Consider the following 18121-nt stretch of genomic DNA (forward strand, 5'->3'; position numbering starts at 1 on the left):
GAAGATTGTGGGATTCAACCCTAAGAAAAAGAGACAGCTGTAGGCCTAAGGCCTCCATGGGGCACTCTTGAAGAGAATCAGAGGTGCAGGCTCTGCACTGATAGCAGAGGTACTTAGGCTCTATGCTGATAGCAGTGCTTTCAATAATGCCTTGTGACTATACACAAAAAGTAAATTCATTTTTTTGTTAGTAGTAATAGAGAGACATCACCTCAGAAAGCAGCTTTAAACTATCACTCTCTGTTCCACTGTATTGTAGAGAGGACCACGATTTAGTAGTGTGGGAAGGAACTTGGATGACCTACTTGCATGTCAGATTGGGAGGTAGACACTATAAGTAGGGACCCACCTAAGTTTCAGTGAGACAACAGGGTTTCACAGGCCACTCACGGGATGCAGAGCTGATTTTGCAGCAGCCCAGCCCCTTGCCACTGACTGGCAGAGGGTGCCTTCACTTAGGCTACCTCACAGCCGTTTTGGGGGGTTTTGGGGTTGATTTTCCAGGAAATGTCAGCCAATGCTGGATTTCCTGGCAATTGCAGTGATCATGGACAATGTTTTTTGCAGTTGCTGCAAAATCCACAAAACTGCAATTTAGATAGGTCCCTAACTATAAGCTTCTGTCCAAATATTGGGCACTGGCTTTTAGTCAGTGAAATCAATAAGCAAGGATCTTCACAAAGCCACACCCAAATGTCACTTTTGAGGCTAGACAGCAAAGATACAAGAAAGACAAAAAAAGGTTGAGGTTCCTTCCACAAAGCTAATTTGGCCTTATCGCATATCATGTACAATATTTACCCTAATTCAAGATGACTTTGAATTTAAGATGGCCCCCTCCAATAATTAGATTCTAAACATGGAAAATTATAAATTTGTTATAATTTTTGATGTATAGAAAATAATTAGTGGAAGGTCTTCTTAAGCTTGTCCCCTCCACTTCTGTGGCAGGGAAATCAGTGATGGGGGCAGGGAAGAGGGGGAGGGCGAGGGGCCAGGCTCCTGCCTCTTGGTTCTCTGCCCCTTGTCCCTCTATGTCTGTGCCTATCCCCTCCTTACCTGCCACCTCTACTCCATGCCTTCTGCCCTATGCCCCCTTCTGTGTGCCCGTTCATACGTGTACCTGCTCCCTATTGCCTGCTCCCTGCCCCTCTGCCCCTGCCTCTGTCACCCCTTGCCTCCCTGTAGTCTGCATTCTCACCCCTTGACCCCCTTGTTCCTGTCCCTCCCCAACTCCCTGCTCACTCCTTACTTTCTGCTGCAGCTCTGCTCCTACAGGGCAGTCAGCAGCAGCACAGCCCCAGCTTGGTCGTAGCCCAGCCTGGCCAAGGAGAAGTGGTGGCAGTTCCTGGCTGGGTTGAGGCTGGAGGGGCTGGAGCTGAGCAGAAGGTAAGGGAGAGGGAGCAGCTGTGGGAAGGGGAGCAGGGGTTTGAGGTCAGGCATAGGAACAGTGGGCAAGAGGTGGGGGGCAGGCTGTAAGTTCTGCCCCACACCTCTTGGTCTCCCCTGCACTTCCTCCAGCTGTGTGGTCCCTCCCCCACCAAATGAGCCAGTCCAGCCCAGGACAGGTGGCAGCTCAGCTGTAGCTTCAGTCCTGAGCCCTGGGGCCGAAGACAGACCTAAGCTACTGCCTGCCCCAGGCCTGTACTTGAATCTAAGACATGCCTTTTCCCCCATGCTGATTGGAGGGGGGAAAAAATCTTGTCTTGGATTTGAGTAAATACACTATTTCTTACAGTACAAATATAACAACATAAACCAAAATACTATTAGCTACAATTTAACAGAAAAAAGAAATACTGCAAATCATATTGCTGTAGTCATCTTACTTTTTCATGTTTGGACTGTTTGGAACTTAGTCTTTACTTTCATAATTTAGGGCAAGAGTTTGCCTTTAGACACAACTCTGTAGAGAGTGGTAGAAGCTAGTGTCAGCCCAGGGAAGGAATTGCTAACTGTAGAGTAAAAGACTCTTTCCTTGTTTTCCCCTTCCAGGGAACAACAATCTCTGACCAGAAGCTAATGTCATCCCTTACATCCATTTCTGCTGCATGGCCTAATTTGGGTTGGGGGGCAGAGGTCAAAGCACTGTTTGTTTCTCATCCATTTCCAGCTTTTCACCACCCATCTATGCAGGGGAGGTCTAGCTTCCCTGTGGAGCATGCAGTCTTCTTGCAGTGGGGATGGGCTGGCAATTTCTCCTAATGCCTCAGCATGGCCATGCAGGCGAGTCCTCAATTTCATCTGTCATACTTTAGCTCGTATTTTTCTCTGCAGGTGAAACCTGTGTTGAGGGCCAACCACAAAAGTTACCCTCTTATCCTAAGCCACTAATATTAAAATATTCTAGAACAGATATTTTGAACTCTTGGGAAAAGATCTCTTTGGTAGGAAGTAGGATTTCCTGGTCCCTTAGATCTGCCCTTGAGGTTTATTATAGTTGTAATTTAAATTTGATTCTTGAATCTTGGCATGCAAGTCGGTGTCCACGTGAAAAAGTTTACTGAAGTTTGCCTCTGGGTACACTTAGTGATTCTTTTCCTGTCTCTTTTCTTCATGGATTTGTACAATGTGAAGTGCAAATTACATCCCAATAGTGTGGGCACTGATATTCTTGTTCTTTTTGAATATGTTGTTTTAACTAGTGGAGTCTACAGGTACACACAGGAATGCTGATACACTTTTTTCAAAATAAAAAGTGCAAAGTATCTAAAAATAGCTGAAGCTGGTTAGAAAAATCAGGATTTTTTATAATTTAGAAGATTTCAACTTTCATTGAAAAAGTGAACAGCAAATCAGTCTTCAGACAAGTGATTTTATTTTTTGAAGGCTCAGGGTTTTGATAAAAGTTTGGAAGTTTTTGAGGAAAGCAACCAGTTCCCACAAAAGTTTTTGCTTAGCAGTGTTCTGTTGAGAAAAGGCTAACCCAAATGGGACATTGAATTTACACTCCTCGGATATAATATCCTGAGACTTTCACTGTCTCCAGCTAAACTCTTATGAGAACATCTGACAAGCTTTTATCATTGTCAAATTAAACCTGATCTTTAACCTAAATTTAATCCAGATCAAAATATTGTCTTTTCAGCGTAAGCTGCATTGGGCAAAATGATATCTACATGGCTCTGGCAATAGTATCTGCTAGCCAACAATCTGTTGCTGCAGAGAGGGTAAGGCTTAGTATATGTTCTGTATCAGACAAAAATGGTGTATTTTATTATTCATAGCAACAGAATGGCACAAGAAATTGCATAAAGACATTAAAACTAAATACAGAGATTCCAAAGGTTGAATCAGGAGATCATAGAAATATTGATAATGTTTTTCTGATTTTTTATGTAGAAGGTAAAAATCATGTGATTTATGTCAGGTGCGTATCTGCCTGCCTTCTGACAGACTTCAGACTAACATGACTAACAACCTCTCTTTTTCAATTCAAAACATTTCTTGTGGATCTGTGGATTTAGGGATATAAATTAGTGTTTAATCTAATTTTCATTCCCAAATTTTTCTGCTTCATATTTTCTTACTAATGTTTCTTGTGGAACTTGCTGATATAAGTATTTTTACTTTTGCTTCTTCAACTGTACAGCTGTTGAATTGAGGCAACAGCTGCACCAAACAAACCCTATGAAGGGTGAGGCATGTCTGTGGTTACGGTTCCAAATGTTTGCAGACTAAATACATCAGGAGAAATTAGCTGGTAATTTTAGTTCTTCCTCTTTCCATAAATTTTTAATAACGGTATTTTGTTTGGTTTATTAGTCTTGCTATCTGTCATCCTGCCTTTCATGTTACTTATAGGATGAGCAGTCAGCATTATTTACTTATTGCTTTGAGGAACAAATATGATTAGCTGCCTCAGAAGAGTGCTGATATAATCCCTGCTTGCTGGTAGATTGATTCCCTTTGGGTTTTAATAGGTTGGCTTTGTAACACTATGAAATTGACTAAATAAAAATAAAATAATGTGATCTACAAGCATAGCATTTTTGTGAATAAGAGGCAGAAGTATGGCCCAATCAGTTTAAATCAAATGACTTCCTTTAAGAAACTGGTTGGTAGAGTAGCATGATTAGAGACCTACACACTTGGGAGAACTCAGTGGTCTCACCTTGTGTTTGTACTCATGTTAGTAGTCCCATTTAAGTCAGTTGGGTTTGCAGGACTGGGTTTTAAAACCTCAAAAATGGATTGCCACCCTTCTTGGTTGAATGCATAGAGGATGAAGAAGAGCATATTTCTGTGCTTAGAGTGCAGCCCAGCCACAAGAGAGAGTAACTAGCCAGGGCCAGAGTAGGAAATAAGCAGCTTTATGAAAAGGGTGAAGTACTATACTCACTACACAGAGTAAGGAATGAGGAGGGGAGAAATTGCTACTGTCTGAATCACTGCTCTCTGATGTGTGCTGGGTTATGCAGCTGTTTGGGACATACACAACACAGACATGTTAGGGTCCTGCTTTAACTATGGTGCTTTACATAAAGTGCCATATGTTAGAGTGAAACCAACAGAAGTTCAGCAGTTGGGGTGTGCGGGGTGCGGGGAGATGGCCTACACCAGCCCAGGCCAGCAGGAGGCTGCCAAACTGCCTCCTCTCACCCCCTCCAGCTCTAGGTCTGTCAGCGAGGGAGTTCCCAGCTGCTGAATGGCCAGAGCTGTGTGGGGTGGGAAATGGGGCCCGCTACCCCAGCTGGGGTATCTGGGGGGGACTGTGTTGGGCCCCTGAGGTAAGGGGGCTCCATTCCTTCCCCTCTTTCTCAGCCTTGGCCATTCAGCGGCCAAGAGCAGCCAGCACAGAGTTGCCAGCTGTTGAATGGCCGGAGCTGAGGGTGAATGGTCAGGGAATGGGGCCCCCTTGCCTTGTGTCCCCCCCAACTAACCTTGCTGGGGCACTGGAGGGAGCCAGGTGAAGCCCATGAGGCAAGGGGCTCTGTTCCCTGCCCCTCCCCCTCAGCGCTGGCCATTCAGTAGCTGGCATTTCTGCTGCTCCCAGCTGCTGAATGGCCAGCACTGAGGGGGAGGGGCAGGGAATGGAGTTCCCCTGAGCTTGGGGCCCTGACCCAGCTTCCCCCAATACCCCAGCCAGGGTAGCTAGGAGGGGCCATGACGGGGCTGCATTCCCCTTGACCCCTAGCTCTTGCCATTAAGCAGCCAGCAGCATCCCAATCCTGGAGGAAACACAAGTTCCCTAAGGTGCTCTGATTTTGAGCACCTTAATTTAATTTAAATACCTGTTTTAACCAGGTATTATGCAATTGGCCATTTTAAAGCACCCTGCAGCCATTCATGTGTGCTAAGTTAAGGCTGTGGAGTGTTTCAGTGGCCAGATCACTTTAAAACTGTCACTTCTGTCTGTGCCAATTGGTACATTATAGTGCAGCTCCTTTTGGTAATTCTGTGCGATTTTTCAGTAGTAAATGAAATGCTCCATGTTGTTAAAGGGAAACATGAAGAATATTTTTATTCATAGTATGCTGGAAAATAAACTGGGATTTGCCATTCACCATTCACATGAATCTCGTCTCTAAGCCCTTAATAAGAGATCTACCCAGCTCAGGTTACAATACAATGCGTGCATTCATGTGTGTGTGTGCGCGCGCGTGTAAGCACTCAGCAGGGCATTAAACATCACGTGTTTGTTACTCTTAAAGAATTCCCAAACAGTATTGAACTTCTGGAGGCAAAATTGTTCTTTCTTGCTGGGTGGAGGAGGCGCCACTCATGCGTGTGTTGAATGTTGCGCATCTCTGCTCTGGGAAACCTTTCTTGGTTAAAACCCCTTAACTTCCCCCTCATAATTGCTCCGGGACCAGTCATAACTCAGTGCCTTTGGCTAAATGCTTTGCATTCATTTGTAAGAGATTCACTGTGTTCCTCTAGACTTGATCCTACAAAATACTGGTCACTGATCCCCAATCAGCAAAACTTTTTTTTTTTGAAAAAGCACTTCACTCAGAGCCCATCAGCGGCCCCATTTAATTCAGTGGAACCACTCAGATGCTGGAAGGTAAGGTTTTGCTGAAATCCTTTGCTGAAACTGGCAAGAGCACTCTATTTTTTGCTGAGCCTTGTAGCCCCATGGTGAGCTTTAGTGTACAAAATGCACTGGTCAGATTAATCTGAGCAAGGCCTGACTCGAGGTAGATTTTATAGTTTTGCTTTAATCAGCTTATATTTTTTCATTTTAGTGAAGACTAGGTCAATTGAGAATGTATGAATAATATATTCAGGGTGTGGAATCAAAATGGTGACATAAACATCCAGAGTGGAGATAAGAAAGGACATTTAAAAAAACTCTTTTTTGGGAGAAGAACATAAGTTTACTTATGATTCATTCTTCATTTTAGAAAAACATTTGAGCCATGCAGTTGGTAATTTGAGGTCTCTATTTAAATATAATTTTCTCTGTTGTTATACTAATCTATTTTTGAAAAAACAAAAAATGATGAACATTATGGTTTGTAACTGTAAGGGGGGTGTATTTCTGTGTTTTTTAAAAATATATATTTTAAACAAAAATAGGACTGAAACTAAACTGCAACTGAACTGCAGTTGGTATGCATGGGCTCTGAATTATATGCTTTGTATCCATGTCTTAAAAGTGGGTAAAAGTAGGACCATCTTGAAAACCAGGTTCTCTGTCTGAGATGGATATTGAGAAAAAGAAAACAAACCCTAGAAATGTTACATTTGACTCTGTTTAGCATTTTTCAAACACCACATGTTTTCTAAACATGGAGTATGGCTGGTGTCCATTTCACATGTTTATATTAGGAGCCACTCAGTTAAAATATGTAGAGCTACAATGATACATATTTGAGATCAAAGAGTTCTTTCTGCTTGTGTAAGAACAGCTTTTTGTCCAGGCAAGCCATGATGCATAGAATTAAATGTTCTTGGCATTTTCAAACCAGGTGAAAATGCAAGAATACTTCTCTGCACTATTTTTTCCCCCTGCAATTTCATTTACTGGTGACTAATTTTTAGAGGTGCATTGATCCATTGGTCCCATATTGGATCAGCACTGTTATAAGGAAAATTGGTAGTATTGCCAATTGGTTCTTTTTGGCTGATGTGGCTGCTAATGTGGCCGATAAATGCCATGTGCATGTGTGCAGCTGTAGTGCAGCATGCAGGTGGCCAGGAACACAGCCTAGCAGCGTGGCGAGCAGCCAGATTTGGCTGGTAAGTCTATTGTGAGGAAAGGGGCACGTGGGTGGGGGTCAGATTGAGGCCCCTGTGGTGAGGGAGGGAGTGGTGTTGGGACAGGGTAGGTACTGCATAGACAGGGTGTGGTTCAGGATGGAGCCACAAGCAGCTCGTCTGGGGGGGGCATAGGGAGGGAGTGGTAGCTCCCGCTGCTGCATGCACCCTGGGAGGGCACAGGGGGCATGTGCCAACGGATCTGCATATGGGGCAAGGGGGGCCTGCTGCTGCGGGCTAGAGCTGGGGATAGTACTGGACTCTTCTCAGTTGAGGGGGCTGGGCCAGGGCTGCGCTCAGGGTGAGTGGTGGTGATGAGCCACTTGTGACTTCATCCTGCTTCCTGCCCCTGTCCCTGCCCCAGCCCCACTCCCTCCTTCACCGTGGGGGCCTTGATCTGCCCCCCATGCCCCTTTCCTCCCCTCTCCTTCCTTCCCCCACAACAGACTTACCAGCTGGAAGCTGCTCTCCAAGCTGCCCAACTGCATATCAGCAATCAGATTGGTACCAGCTGATGTGGCTTGTTAAAAATCGGCCATTGGTATCAACCCAAAAAATCTCTGTTGCTGCATCCCTACTAATTTTATATGAATCAAAAAGTCTGATTAAAATAACTCAGATTTAACACACAGAAATGGATCTAATAAATTACTCATGTTAGGAGCTAAAATATCTCTAAAGGGATGATTAATAGAGTTAGGAAGACAATATTTTTAGGGTTATATTGGTAATTATAAATAGAAATACAATAGTGACTCTTCCTTTTAAAGACCACATAGAGAAACATCTCATAATGCCACTCCAAATGTTAGTAAAACATTTGGAACCTGAACACACAGGAATTGAATGCGTCACACAGATATTATGAATGCCAAACCTCACAAACCACCTGACTTGCATATTGTACTATATATTTTATGCACACTCACATATTCAGCTGGCACATTGGACATACATTTTTAAATACCAGGCCTTTATCTACTTTTCTTGTATATATTGCAAAGTTGCAAGACACTCGTCATAATTAACATTTAATATGGGATATGCTCTGAGACCTAGAGAAGAAAATCATATACAGTAGGGTTCTTTCTTAAAAGGAGGTGTCATGGCAAGATGTAAAAATGATTTCATTCCCAAAAAGGGAAAGAGGCTCTAATAGGTTCTGTTTCGGAAGTATGAGCAGAATATATACAACTGAGCAAAATAACATGTTGAAGGAGCAATGTGGAGGCAAGCAAGTAACAAAAAGTTTGGGAAACAGCTTTTAGAGTCCACAGATGGGGCAGATTCTCTGCTTTGCTGAGTTGCCCACTCAATGCAGCAAAGGGAAGCAGGGTGCTGACAAAGGATGCTCTTACCTGGGACAACTGGCGGCAGAGCCTAGCATACTATATGACAGCAAAGGACAACTTTGGCCACACTTCAGCTCTTGCCTCACTGAGTAGCCTACACTAGGGCCTTAGATAAATGTAAGTGAAGAGTGACATGTGCCAGGCCCAAACCTGCCATAGACTGCTGGAGTCAGCTGAGGTGGATCTCCAGCAAAGGTCAGGTACCATCCCTATTGCAGTACAAGAACAGGGATAATGACTCTGGCTCTGTATTTTGTTATACAGAAGGCAGGGCAGAGTGGCACCAAACTAACCAGAGCGAAGATTAATCGCTGCTCAGAGGACAAACGCATTATGAATGTGAGAAGACTATGAAAAGTATACAAAGGGACTAAACCCTTTAGTTGGGTATCTGAGGGTCCCAGCGTTATTTCCCCGGTATTGCTCAGTCAGCAATTAGGAGAGGGGCTGGTGTCACCGAAGCCCCAGATCAGTGAGTAAAATGTGTGCTTAACTTCAGTGCATCTGTTTGTGTGTTTAAAGTTAAACAAATGTTTATATATCTTGTAGAACCAACTGAGTGCTGAACTCCATGTGAAACCATTCAACTAAGCACCCATTAATGGGGAGTAACAGGGTAGGAGATGCTGTGCTAAAGATCCATTTCCTATATTACTGCGACGACTTTTGTTACCTCGCAGCCACGGTGCAAGCCCTTGCTTCTAGTCCTTGTATTACTTGCTGTGACCAGGATTTATCCCTTATGTGCTTCAATAGTAGTTTTTCAAAATTTTACAAGATGTGTAGGTGATTTGCTAGAATGGAAAATAGGATCAGCTGGCCACAGGAATGGGTCCTAGGTCTTGTAATATCTACTCATTCTGTCTAGGTAATATGTTAGAAATGGGGTGTAGAGCTTTGCCTTTTCCTTGAAGTGCACTTAATCTTTTTTTCTGTTTCACTCACTACTGTCTCTCTCCCTTCCCCATCCTTGATTCTTCTGTGCTCCTACTTTTGGTTTCAGACTGTGATTTGCTATAGTAAAACCTGTTGTATAGTGGTATATTTTCTTTCTCTCTGTCTCTCCCTCTTTTGCATGTGATTCATCTTCTTTTCCTTTTGTTGTATGGTTTTGAAACATTTTAGTCTTCACGTGGAGCCCTGTGTATCTTTGTCCTGGTTATGTTTTCTTTGTTTGTTTTATAAAAAGTTTAGTGTTTTAGATCCATTTCTAAAAACACTTCATAAGTGGTTAAGTTTAGTCAGAACTTAGTCCCATTGGGACTACTCACACATTTAAGTACATGCTTTGACACTTTGCTGAATCAGGGCATTCATAAATATTTGTAAGCATTTTTAAGAACATTCTTGAAAACTAAATAATTTCTTACAAGTTTTCTCTTGCCAAACTTGAAGTATGTATATTTTATGAAACATGCCATTTAAATGCGTTTTTATTTAAAGAAAGCATTCTAAAAGGAAGCCAGCAAGGCTGGAAACATAATGTAGACGTGTTGGCTTTCACAATCCTGATCTAAGTGCTATACAAAATTTCTTCTCTAAATGAATGTTTATAATGAGGGATGCAAAAATTAAAGTATCTGACATTTGTCATCTTGTATATTTTTTTCTGTGTCCCTAGGTCATTACATTTCTGTGGATACTTCCTCCCAAGGAGAGAGAGCAGTACTCCTCAGTCCTGAACTGCAGACTGAAGAGTGGAGCTGCATCAGACTCATCTATCAGATTGCAACAAGTTTAGAGTCTTTATCTGATCCTACCACGTTGAATCTTTATGTAAGGCAGGAAGGAGAAAGCTTTGATCGTTTGCTGTGGTCAGCCAAGGAACCTTCAGATAGCTGGCTTATAGCCAGTTTAGATTTAACAAACTCTATAAAGAAATACAAGGTAAGCACAATTTTAGAAGATAGTCCTGAATTTATTGTGCACATGCTGTGATGTACTACTGTTTGTTTTTAAACACTCTGTCTTGCTGGGCATTATTTTTGGCTTTCATTGTTGCTTTAAGTAGGAAAATCCAACAACAGTGAGAACAAAGAAAACTGAATTTGCAAGGAAAGCTTTTCCAGTGAAACCCAGACTCTGATTTAACCCTTTCCTCTACAACATGTAAAACATTCAGGGTGCATCTACACGTGCAGTTAGCACATAGCAATAAACTCCAGTGCCATTCATGCTGGAGTTTATTTCTCCCAGGTGCAGTGTTTACATGTGTGCCTGAGACCACAGCATGTTGAGCTGGCAGGTGGCCTGGGGGGAGGTCAGCTTGCCAGCCTGGGGCTATTCTGACCTGGGCCAACATGCTGCAGAGGGGTTGGCTGAGGCATGAGGGTAGGACTAGCCAGCAGGCAGCCCCCCACACTATAGCACCCTTGTGCCCCTGCCGGCCCCAGTCACTGTGTACACATGCATTTTGGCACACATAACTACTCTGCTGTAGGATAGTACTTGTCCCGAACAGTACTATTCTACAGCAGAGTTAATTAATTTACTGAGCCCTAGCACATGTGTAGACAGTGACACTTTACTGCAGAGTTAATTAGTCAGCTCCTCAGTAAAGCGCACATGTAGATGCACCCTCACTGACTTAAATGAGATTTAGGTGCACCCAAGGATTGCAGGGTAATGCACATTTGATAATATATAAAAACTGTTGGGAACAGTACTTCAGCTTAGCTCAAAAATCAAACTAGGGGATGCCAAAGATACATGCTAATATCAGATTTGTGCTTGATATCATGTTAATTGTACGTACAGAGCTGGGCACAAAATAGCTCACACGTAAGTCAGTTTCTGCATTACCACAAAATGTGCTTTGGTGCAAACAACATCTGCTTTTTTAGAGAGCATTCAGAAGATCCCAATAAAATGCATGCTACTCCATTTAAGTTACCCAAGGATGAAAGGATTAATCCATCCCAGCTAGAATGTTAACTGCTTGTTCCAAAATTTCTAGGGATTTTAAAACTGAATCCCGTTATCACCAGCCCAAATCAATCTTAATTCTTTTCCTAAGATGAAATAATTAATGTTGCCCCAGTTTCAGTCAAGTATTACCTAAGCCAGATGAATAGGCTGTGTTCCCAAACCTGTAACTACTTACCCCAAGGGCACTTATTTTACAGATATGTTTAGTTTTTTATTGGTCTCGCTGCCCATCAGGACACATAGCCTCTCCTTCTGGAATTGTGCCCATTGCTTCTTACACTGGGTGCTTCTCGCTCTCCACTCCTTTGAGAATACGGAAAATTACAGAGTAGTATTTTGTACCCAGACCCTTTTTTATACAGTCTGTGGTAGTTTGTTTTTTTATCTTTTGGTTTCATGGTAATTTTGCTTCCAACATATTGCTGCTACCTCCTGCATTCCTTAACTAGCTGCCTTTAACTCGGACCCTTTCTTCAGCAGGTACCTGTGACCATAACCCCTCACTGAATGACTCTGTTAGAACCATTGCTAGATTCTGGTTCTATTCAGAGAAATGGGCTTAGAAAATTTAGGAATATCTGAATCATTGTCTTGAATGGTGCCGGTCGCTACTATACATGTTTGCTTAGGGTGCTATTTTTGTCTTGTGACTCAAGGATACTGTAACACATACTGGACAGAAGGATAATGATGGCCATTTCCCTCAAAGTCGCTAAGCTGCATGCATACAGGCAAACACACACCACACACGTAGGAGCTGAGAGGGGTAGGAGGTGCCTCGCTGGTGTGGTGCTATGGTACCTGCATAATGCTATTTGTAATCCAGCCCCTATGGGCATGTCTACATGTTCATTAATGTCCTTTATGTAATGTGCACTAAATATAGTACCTCTGTTGTGAGGGCATTTTTACATGTGCTCTGAGGGTCGGGGGGGAGGGTGGCACTTTAATTAGCTTGGCTATGAGAGCTGCTCTAATTAAACTGCTGCCACATCTCCTGTATCAGCATCCCTGCACTTAAAAAATGGCAGCAGGGGCACTTGAACTATAGCTTGTTCAATGAGTTTTAGTTCAAGTTGCCCTGATGCCATTTTTAACTTTGGGCACTGATATATGAGATGCAGGATGCTGCTGGAGCATGGCAATTGCCGTGCTCCAGCAGACTCACTGGAATTCCAGCACATTGGAGCAGTCTTAGTGCTCATGTGTAGGTGCTCTCTAATAGAAAAATGTGCATTAGCCTATTTTAATGTGCATTAGCTAACGAGCACTATTTGTGATGCTTTACTGCACATTAAAATAGGCTAACGTGCATTAAAGCGCACATATAGATGTGCCCTATGAGACTAATTGAGAACCTTTTCCAACGATTTAAATGGGAGCACACATGGGCAACTGGTGCCACATTAGTTAGGGGGGCACAGCCCCCACCCTCCCATGACCAGTTAGTGACCGGTGGGGTGGGGTATCCCCCCATGGCCAATTGTGCTGACCAAGAAGTGGCCACAGCACTTCATCTGATGCTCCCACTCCCCAGCTGGTGTTCGCACCAGCAGTCCCACTGCCCATTGCCTAAGCTGGGAGCATGGTCTGTCAGGGGGTTCACCAGTGCTCTCAGGGGGTGCATGTGCACCCCCATGCACCCCCTACATGTGCACCCCCATGCACCCCCTACCACTGGGAGCAGATTTTTTGCCTATAAAAAGGTAGGCTAAATTAATCCCTGGTGTAATGCTGTTGAAGTCACCAAAGTTACATAAGGGTTGTATTTGTCCTAGTGCCTTTGGGAGGAATGTGAAGAACATGGTTCCTATGGGCATGTGCAACACTGATACAGCGGGTGTAGCATGCACAACCCACAGTGCTCACTTTGCCAGCATACACTTGTTCCCATCCTGCTCAAAAAGGCTTTTTCGGATCCATGTCTCAGGATCACTGGCTGCTGCATTACAGTTGCATCTTATGCTTGAGTGCTCCTCTGGGAGTTCGAGTAGGATGCCTGTGCACATGGTTTGAAGCTGTGGGAAAAAGGATTTGTTTCAAAGTGTCAAATCAACAGTTAATTAAGTCAAAAGACTGAAATTGTTGATTGTTTCAAAGCATCTGAAATCCTTTATCCACCAAACAGGTAGAGAATGGAAGGAAAATATAACAGGCCCCTCCATTTCCTGAAGATATGCTTTAGCACTGGGTTGGAGGGGAAAAATAATTTAGTCGCTATGCCCATTTAGTTCTTGGCTTCTCTGCCAAACTGCCAAAATGCAAAATACTGGTGCTTATCAGTAGTGTAATTGGAGGGAGTGGGGTGACCAGGAAACCAGCCCTGGGTACAAATTTGAAGGCAACACCAGAATGGCAGTCCCCAGGGAGTCTTTACCATTATCACAACCCATGTTGGAGGAGCTTGTTCTGAGACAGCAGCAGTCTTCCTGAGGAGGTGAGCACTACCCCCATGCTGCCCTGGGTGCCCAAACTTAAAGTTAAAACTCTGGTGATTATATACAAAATGAGACCCCCTATATTCCTTTGGCTACTCTGTATCAGTTTTACAGTTTAGAGGTCTAATTAAGTAACAGAAATATTAGCATCCAAAATGTGTTTTTTATTTATATTGTGCAGATTGTACTGGAAGGTATATTGGGACAAGATAAGTTTGCCAGTATAGCAATTTTTGAAATTAAAATAACTCCTGGATACTGTATTGGTAAGTAGTCCTCATCTCCCTGTGATGTACACTAATGAAAACAAATATTTTTGTATTAAAAATTAGACCTACTAGTACATGTCTGTGTGTGAAAAAATAAACTTTTATTAAAGAGAAAATAGTCTATTACATTCAGGGGAAAATTTCATAATTTTCCAACTGAGCTTATGTGCATTTTTATATGAACAGCTGTGTCTTTTATACTATGTATGTGTGCTATATAAAAAAGAGAGCCTCATTTCTATTTATGCTTTTTATTTCTGGACTGCTTATTCTTATAACAGGACCTACTGCAGTACTCTCACAAAGTTAGACTGCTGTAAATAGTGGACATAAAGCCCCTTGTTTTACTGTCTATTCATTTTTTTTCTGGAGGTATCCCACTGGCTCCACAGTTAAATTTGGACTGGTATTAACATATAAAAAGGGGATTAAATCCCTTCATTGCCCATGGCTTGTCCTAAAAATCTCTACCAAGGTTAAGAAATTGTGGTAATCGAGACTTTAGGTGAATCTGATAGTGGGCGATCAATATTTTGCATTCCAGAGCCTATAACTAACACTTAATGTGAAATATTATCTTTTACTCTAGGATTTTATTATATTTCTATAACTAACATCACAAGACTTACACAGTTGAATAACTGTGTGTACTTCAATCTCCTGTTCTTAAACACAAAGGAATTAAACAAGAATCATTACAGATGTTTGGCCTTGCAATCTGAACACAGCAGTCTGAGTTATTTCAATTGTAAAGTGTCAGGCCCGAGCCAGTTAAAACAATTCCATCTGCAAAGCTCAGCTATCCAGCTCCAGTCCTTGGTTTTCTGGCACTGGTTCTTAGCTGCCCCCTCATTGCAGTTCACTGCAACACAGTCCATTCTGTAGAGTCCTTTCTCAGTCTCCCACAGAGAATCACCAGTGACAGTACTGGTCTGATAGACCAGGTTCATATTGTACTATGCTGAGTCATTATTTTGGCTTCTGAATTTTTCTAATTAGTGATGTGCTCCAGCATTCAGTAAGATCTATTAACACATGGCACAAAGACTAGTACAACTGAACACTGTGTGAAACGATACGTTTATAGCAGACATTAAAGACTGGTGACTCAAAGTGTGAAATTCTGTGCTTGCTTTTGTGTGTTACCAGCATGGATAGCTCTGTAACTTATTTTTAGACTGGAGGTTCTGGTATATTGACTCTACTGAGCCAGTAAGGCGAATGCTTAGCCACGGCCTTCCTTGCAGCTTCTGTAATGACCATATGTGTACTAAGATTTTACTGGACCTTTATGGTGCTGTCTGTATTGCAGACTGCGACTTTGAAGAAAATCATCTGTGTGGCTTCAGGAACCACTGGAACCCCAATGTGAACTGGTTTGTGGGTGGAGGAAATATTCGGAATTCACAATCTATCCTTCCTAGAGACCATACGCTTAACAGTGAATTTGGTAAGTAGCAAATAGATTATCTAAAAGATGAATACCATCTTTACTCATGTACATCATGCACCCTTTCAATGAAAATTACCCAATCCAAAATAGGGGTGTGCGTTTTAGATGTGGAAACTGATTTCTAGGCTGGAATGGGGGCTAGGAGCCTATAGACGTGTGGGACGTCTGCTTTATCACGCTGTAATTACAGTGCATCTGAGCAGACACAATTAATTGACTTAATTAACTGAGTTTGCTGGAGCATGCTAATTAGCATGCTCCAGCAGCTTTGGTGTCTCATGTATTTAGCATCCCTGCACTTCACAATGGCAGTAAGGGTGCTTTAGTTAAAGCTTATTGAATGCCCCCACCACCTTTGTGAAGCACGGGATGCTGAATACAAGAGATGCAGTAGGTGCTTTAATTGGAGTGGCTCCTAAGAGCCGCTGTAATTAAAATACCTCACACCCCCACCCCCGGAGCATGTGTAAAGATGCTGAAATGGCTGATGCGGGGCTGTAACTAGCTCCCAGCCAGATAGAGCAGGGATGGAGTCCACTCATCAGGTAACTCACTTTCAGCTCTGCATGTAGAGGTTTAACCCTCTCATTGCTATTGCCAAATTTGGCTGAGCAAAGAAAAGCTGCTGCCAGTTCTAGCTATGGAGCTGCAGGAGAAGGGTGGGTGATGCTGATGAGTGAACTCTGTTCCTGTACCATGTAGCGAGTGTTCAGCCATGGTGAGCCCTTGCTGTAGCAGGTAAAATCCTAAACACATTTCCCCACCCCCACCCCCCATCTGCCTTTCCAAAGCAAAGTGTGTGTTTTATTCAGGGGCATGTAATATGGGAATATAATAATGGTCTATCATCCTAATGACATATAACTTTTAGCCGTTATGCAGTAGCAATTATGAGATTTAGCAGATCATCCAGTCCAAAGATATATTAAGACTTTATTCTTATGTTAATTAAAAATAAACATTTGATGAATCATATTGTTCTATTTATATTGCTGTGAAAGAATGACTGGGCTATAAAAGGAAGGCAGGTAACTCCCTTCTGCACCATTCTCTCTCTGAAGTTACTTACTTCTGAGCAGTGTTGCCAGTTCCACTGCAATTACTGAACTGATCTGATAAATTTGACTCTAGCATAGCATACAATAGATAACTATGAAATGGATCAAAATACCTGAGAATTCAGAACCGTCAAAGAATGATTGCATTTGAGAGAAAATGTTCATATTTGATCAATTTTCTATCTTTAGATGACCTTAAATTAGCTTTGTGCTGTCTCTCATGCTTGCTGACTTGCTTGGAGGCAGGTCATACCCATGACTGCTTCGAAAGGCGAGTATGTAGCTGCAGAGGATGTCAGTTCTAGAGTGGAACTTGACTGAGATGTGAAGTAAGTGAAAGGATCACAATATATGACATTTATGGCATCAGGGTCATATAATAAGAAAGAAAAAATACTTTTGTACACTTCCATTTTTGGCGTATATAGTAGGTTTCATTAAAAACAATAATACTGAGATTAAGACAGTGCCTCCATTTTTCATATCTGTCACCACTGCTTCTTAGCCAGGACCAAGGGGCTAAAATGAGTGTGTGAAGACCACTTATCCCATCCTTTCCCTAGGCACTTCCAGAACCTCACATGAAACACATTCTGTCTTTCCCAGACCTGTTTTCTTTTCTTCTACTCTGTTACTTCTTAATATTGCATATGATGAAGGGTGACTCCTCCACCCAAGTCTTTTATTTCTTATTCATTCCAGCACTTTACTGTTCTAAATTGCTCACAGGGGGAGGTATAAGCCTTGGGGCTTAAAAACTCTAAAACAGAGTTGACAAGGCACTGCAGAATATTCTGCAAGGAACAATCCTGCATTGGCAGATGGGGTATTCATTAGATAATTTACTAGGTGTTTTCTATTTCTCACATTTTTTATTCTCACAGTTTTTACCTATTTTCTGCTTTCACATACATTCTTGCCGTCTTCATTTTCTCTCATTCATTGATTAGGTAATTTCTATATGCAAAACCTGGTAACATCTGTGAGTGTTACTGTAATAATTGCACAAGCATCATTAAAGGAGACTAAGCAGTTGTGTCTTCCTCAGCTTAGGCTCTGATCCTGTAAAGACACATGCTCAATTTTATGCTTGGGAGCAGTCTATTTACAGCACATAAAATTAAGCACAAACAGACTTTGATAGGAGCAGACCCAAAACGTTACTCTCATAGGCTACATCTAGACGAGCGCAACCATGCAGTATGTTGTGCAGTGGACACATCTATGGCACCACATACCACAGATCCAGTTGTTCTCTGTGCTGCAAGGGAGCATTGTGGGTTTTTTTTCTTGCCTGTGTATATCCAAGGGTAAAAAAAAAGTATAGCGGCGTACACAGGGGCAGTGCATGCTGGTCAAAACCAGAGCTATGCCAGCTGGACCCACACTCCAACTGCTGGCTAGGCTCCATGAGGCA

The 18121-nt window shown here is 42.5% G+C and overlaps 1 protein-coding gene across 3 annotated transcripts in view; it reads left to right on the forward strand.

Moving 5' to 3' along the window:
• Positions 1 to 18121, forward strand: part of MAMDC2 (MAM domain containing 2) — a 100810-nt gene that overhangs the window by 39755 nt on the left and 42934 nt on the right. For 2 of the 3 annotated variants that reach the window (XM_019555196.1, XM_019555194.1), the window contains exons 3-5: positions 10180 to 10445; positions 14106 to 14190; positions 15506 to 15643. In XM_019555196.1, the coding sequence (XP_019410741.1) occupies positions 10180 to 10445; positions 14106 to 14190; positions 15506 to 15643 (489 nt within the window). Of the gene's footprint in view, positions 1 to 5911; positions 6011 to 10179; positions 10446 to 14105; positions 14191 to 15505; positions 15644 to 18121 lie in introns of those variants that run through there. The other variant, XM_019555195.1, reaches the window with a different exon arrangement.

This window comes from Crocodylus porosus, unplaced genomic scaffold (assembly GCF_001723895.1).
Source record: "Crocodylus porosus isolate Cpor-Errol unplaced genomic scaffold, CroPor_comp1, whole genome shotgun sequence".
Taxonomy (NCBI): Eukaryota; Metazoa; Chordata; order Crocodylia; family Crocodylidae; genus Crocodylus; species Crocodylus porosus.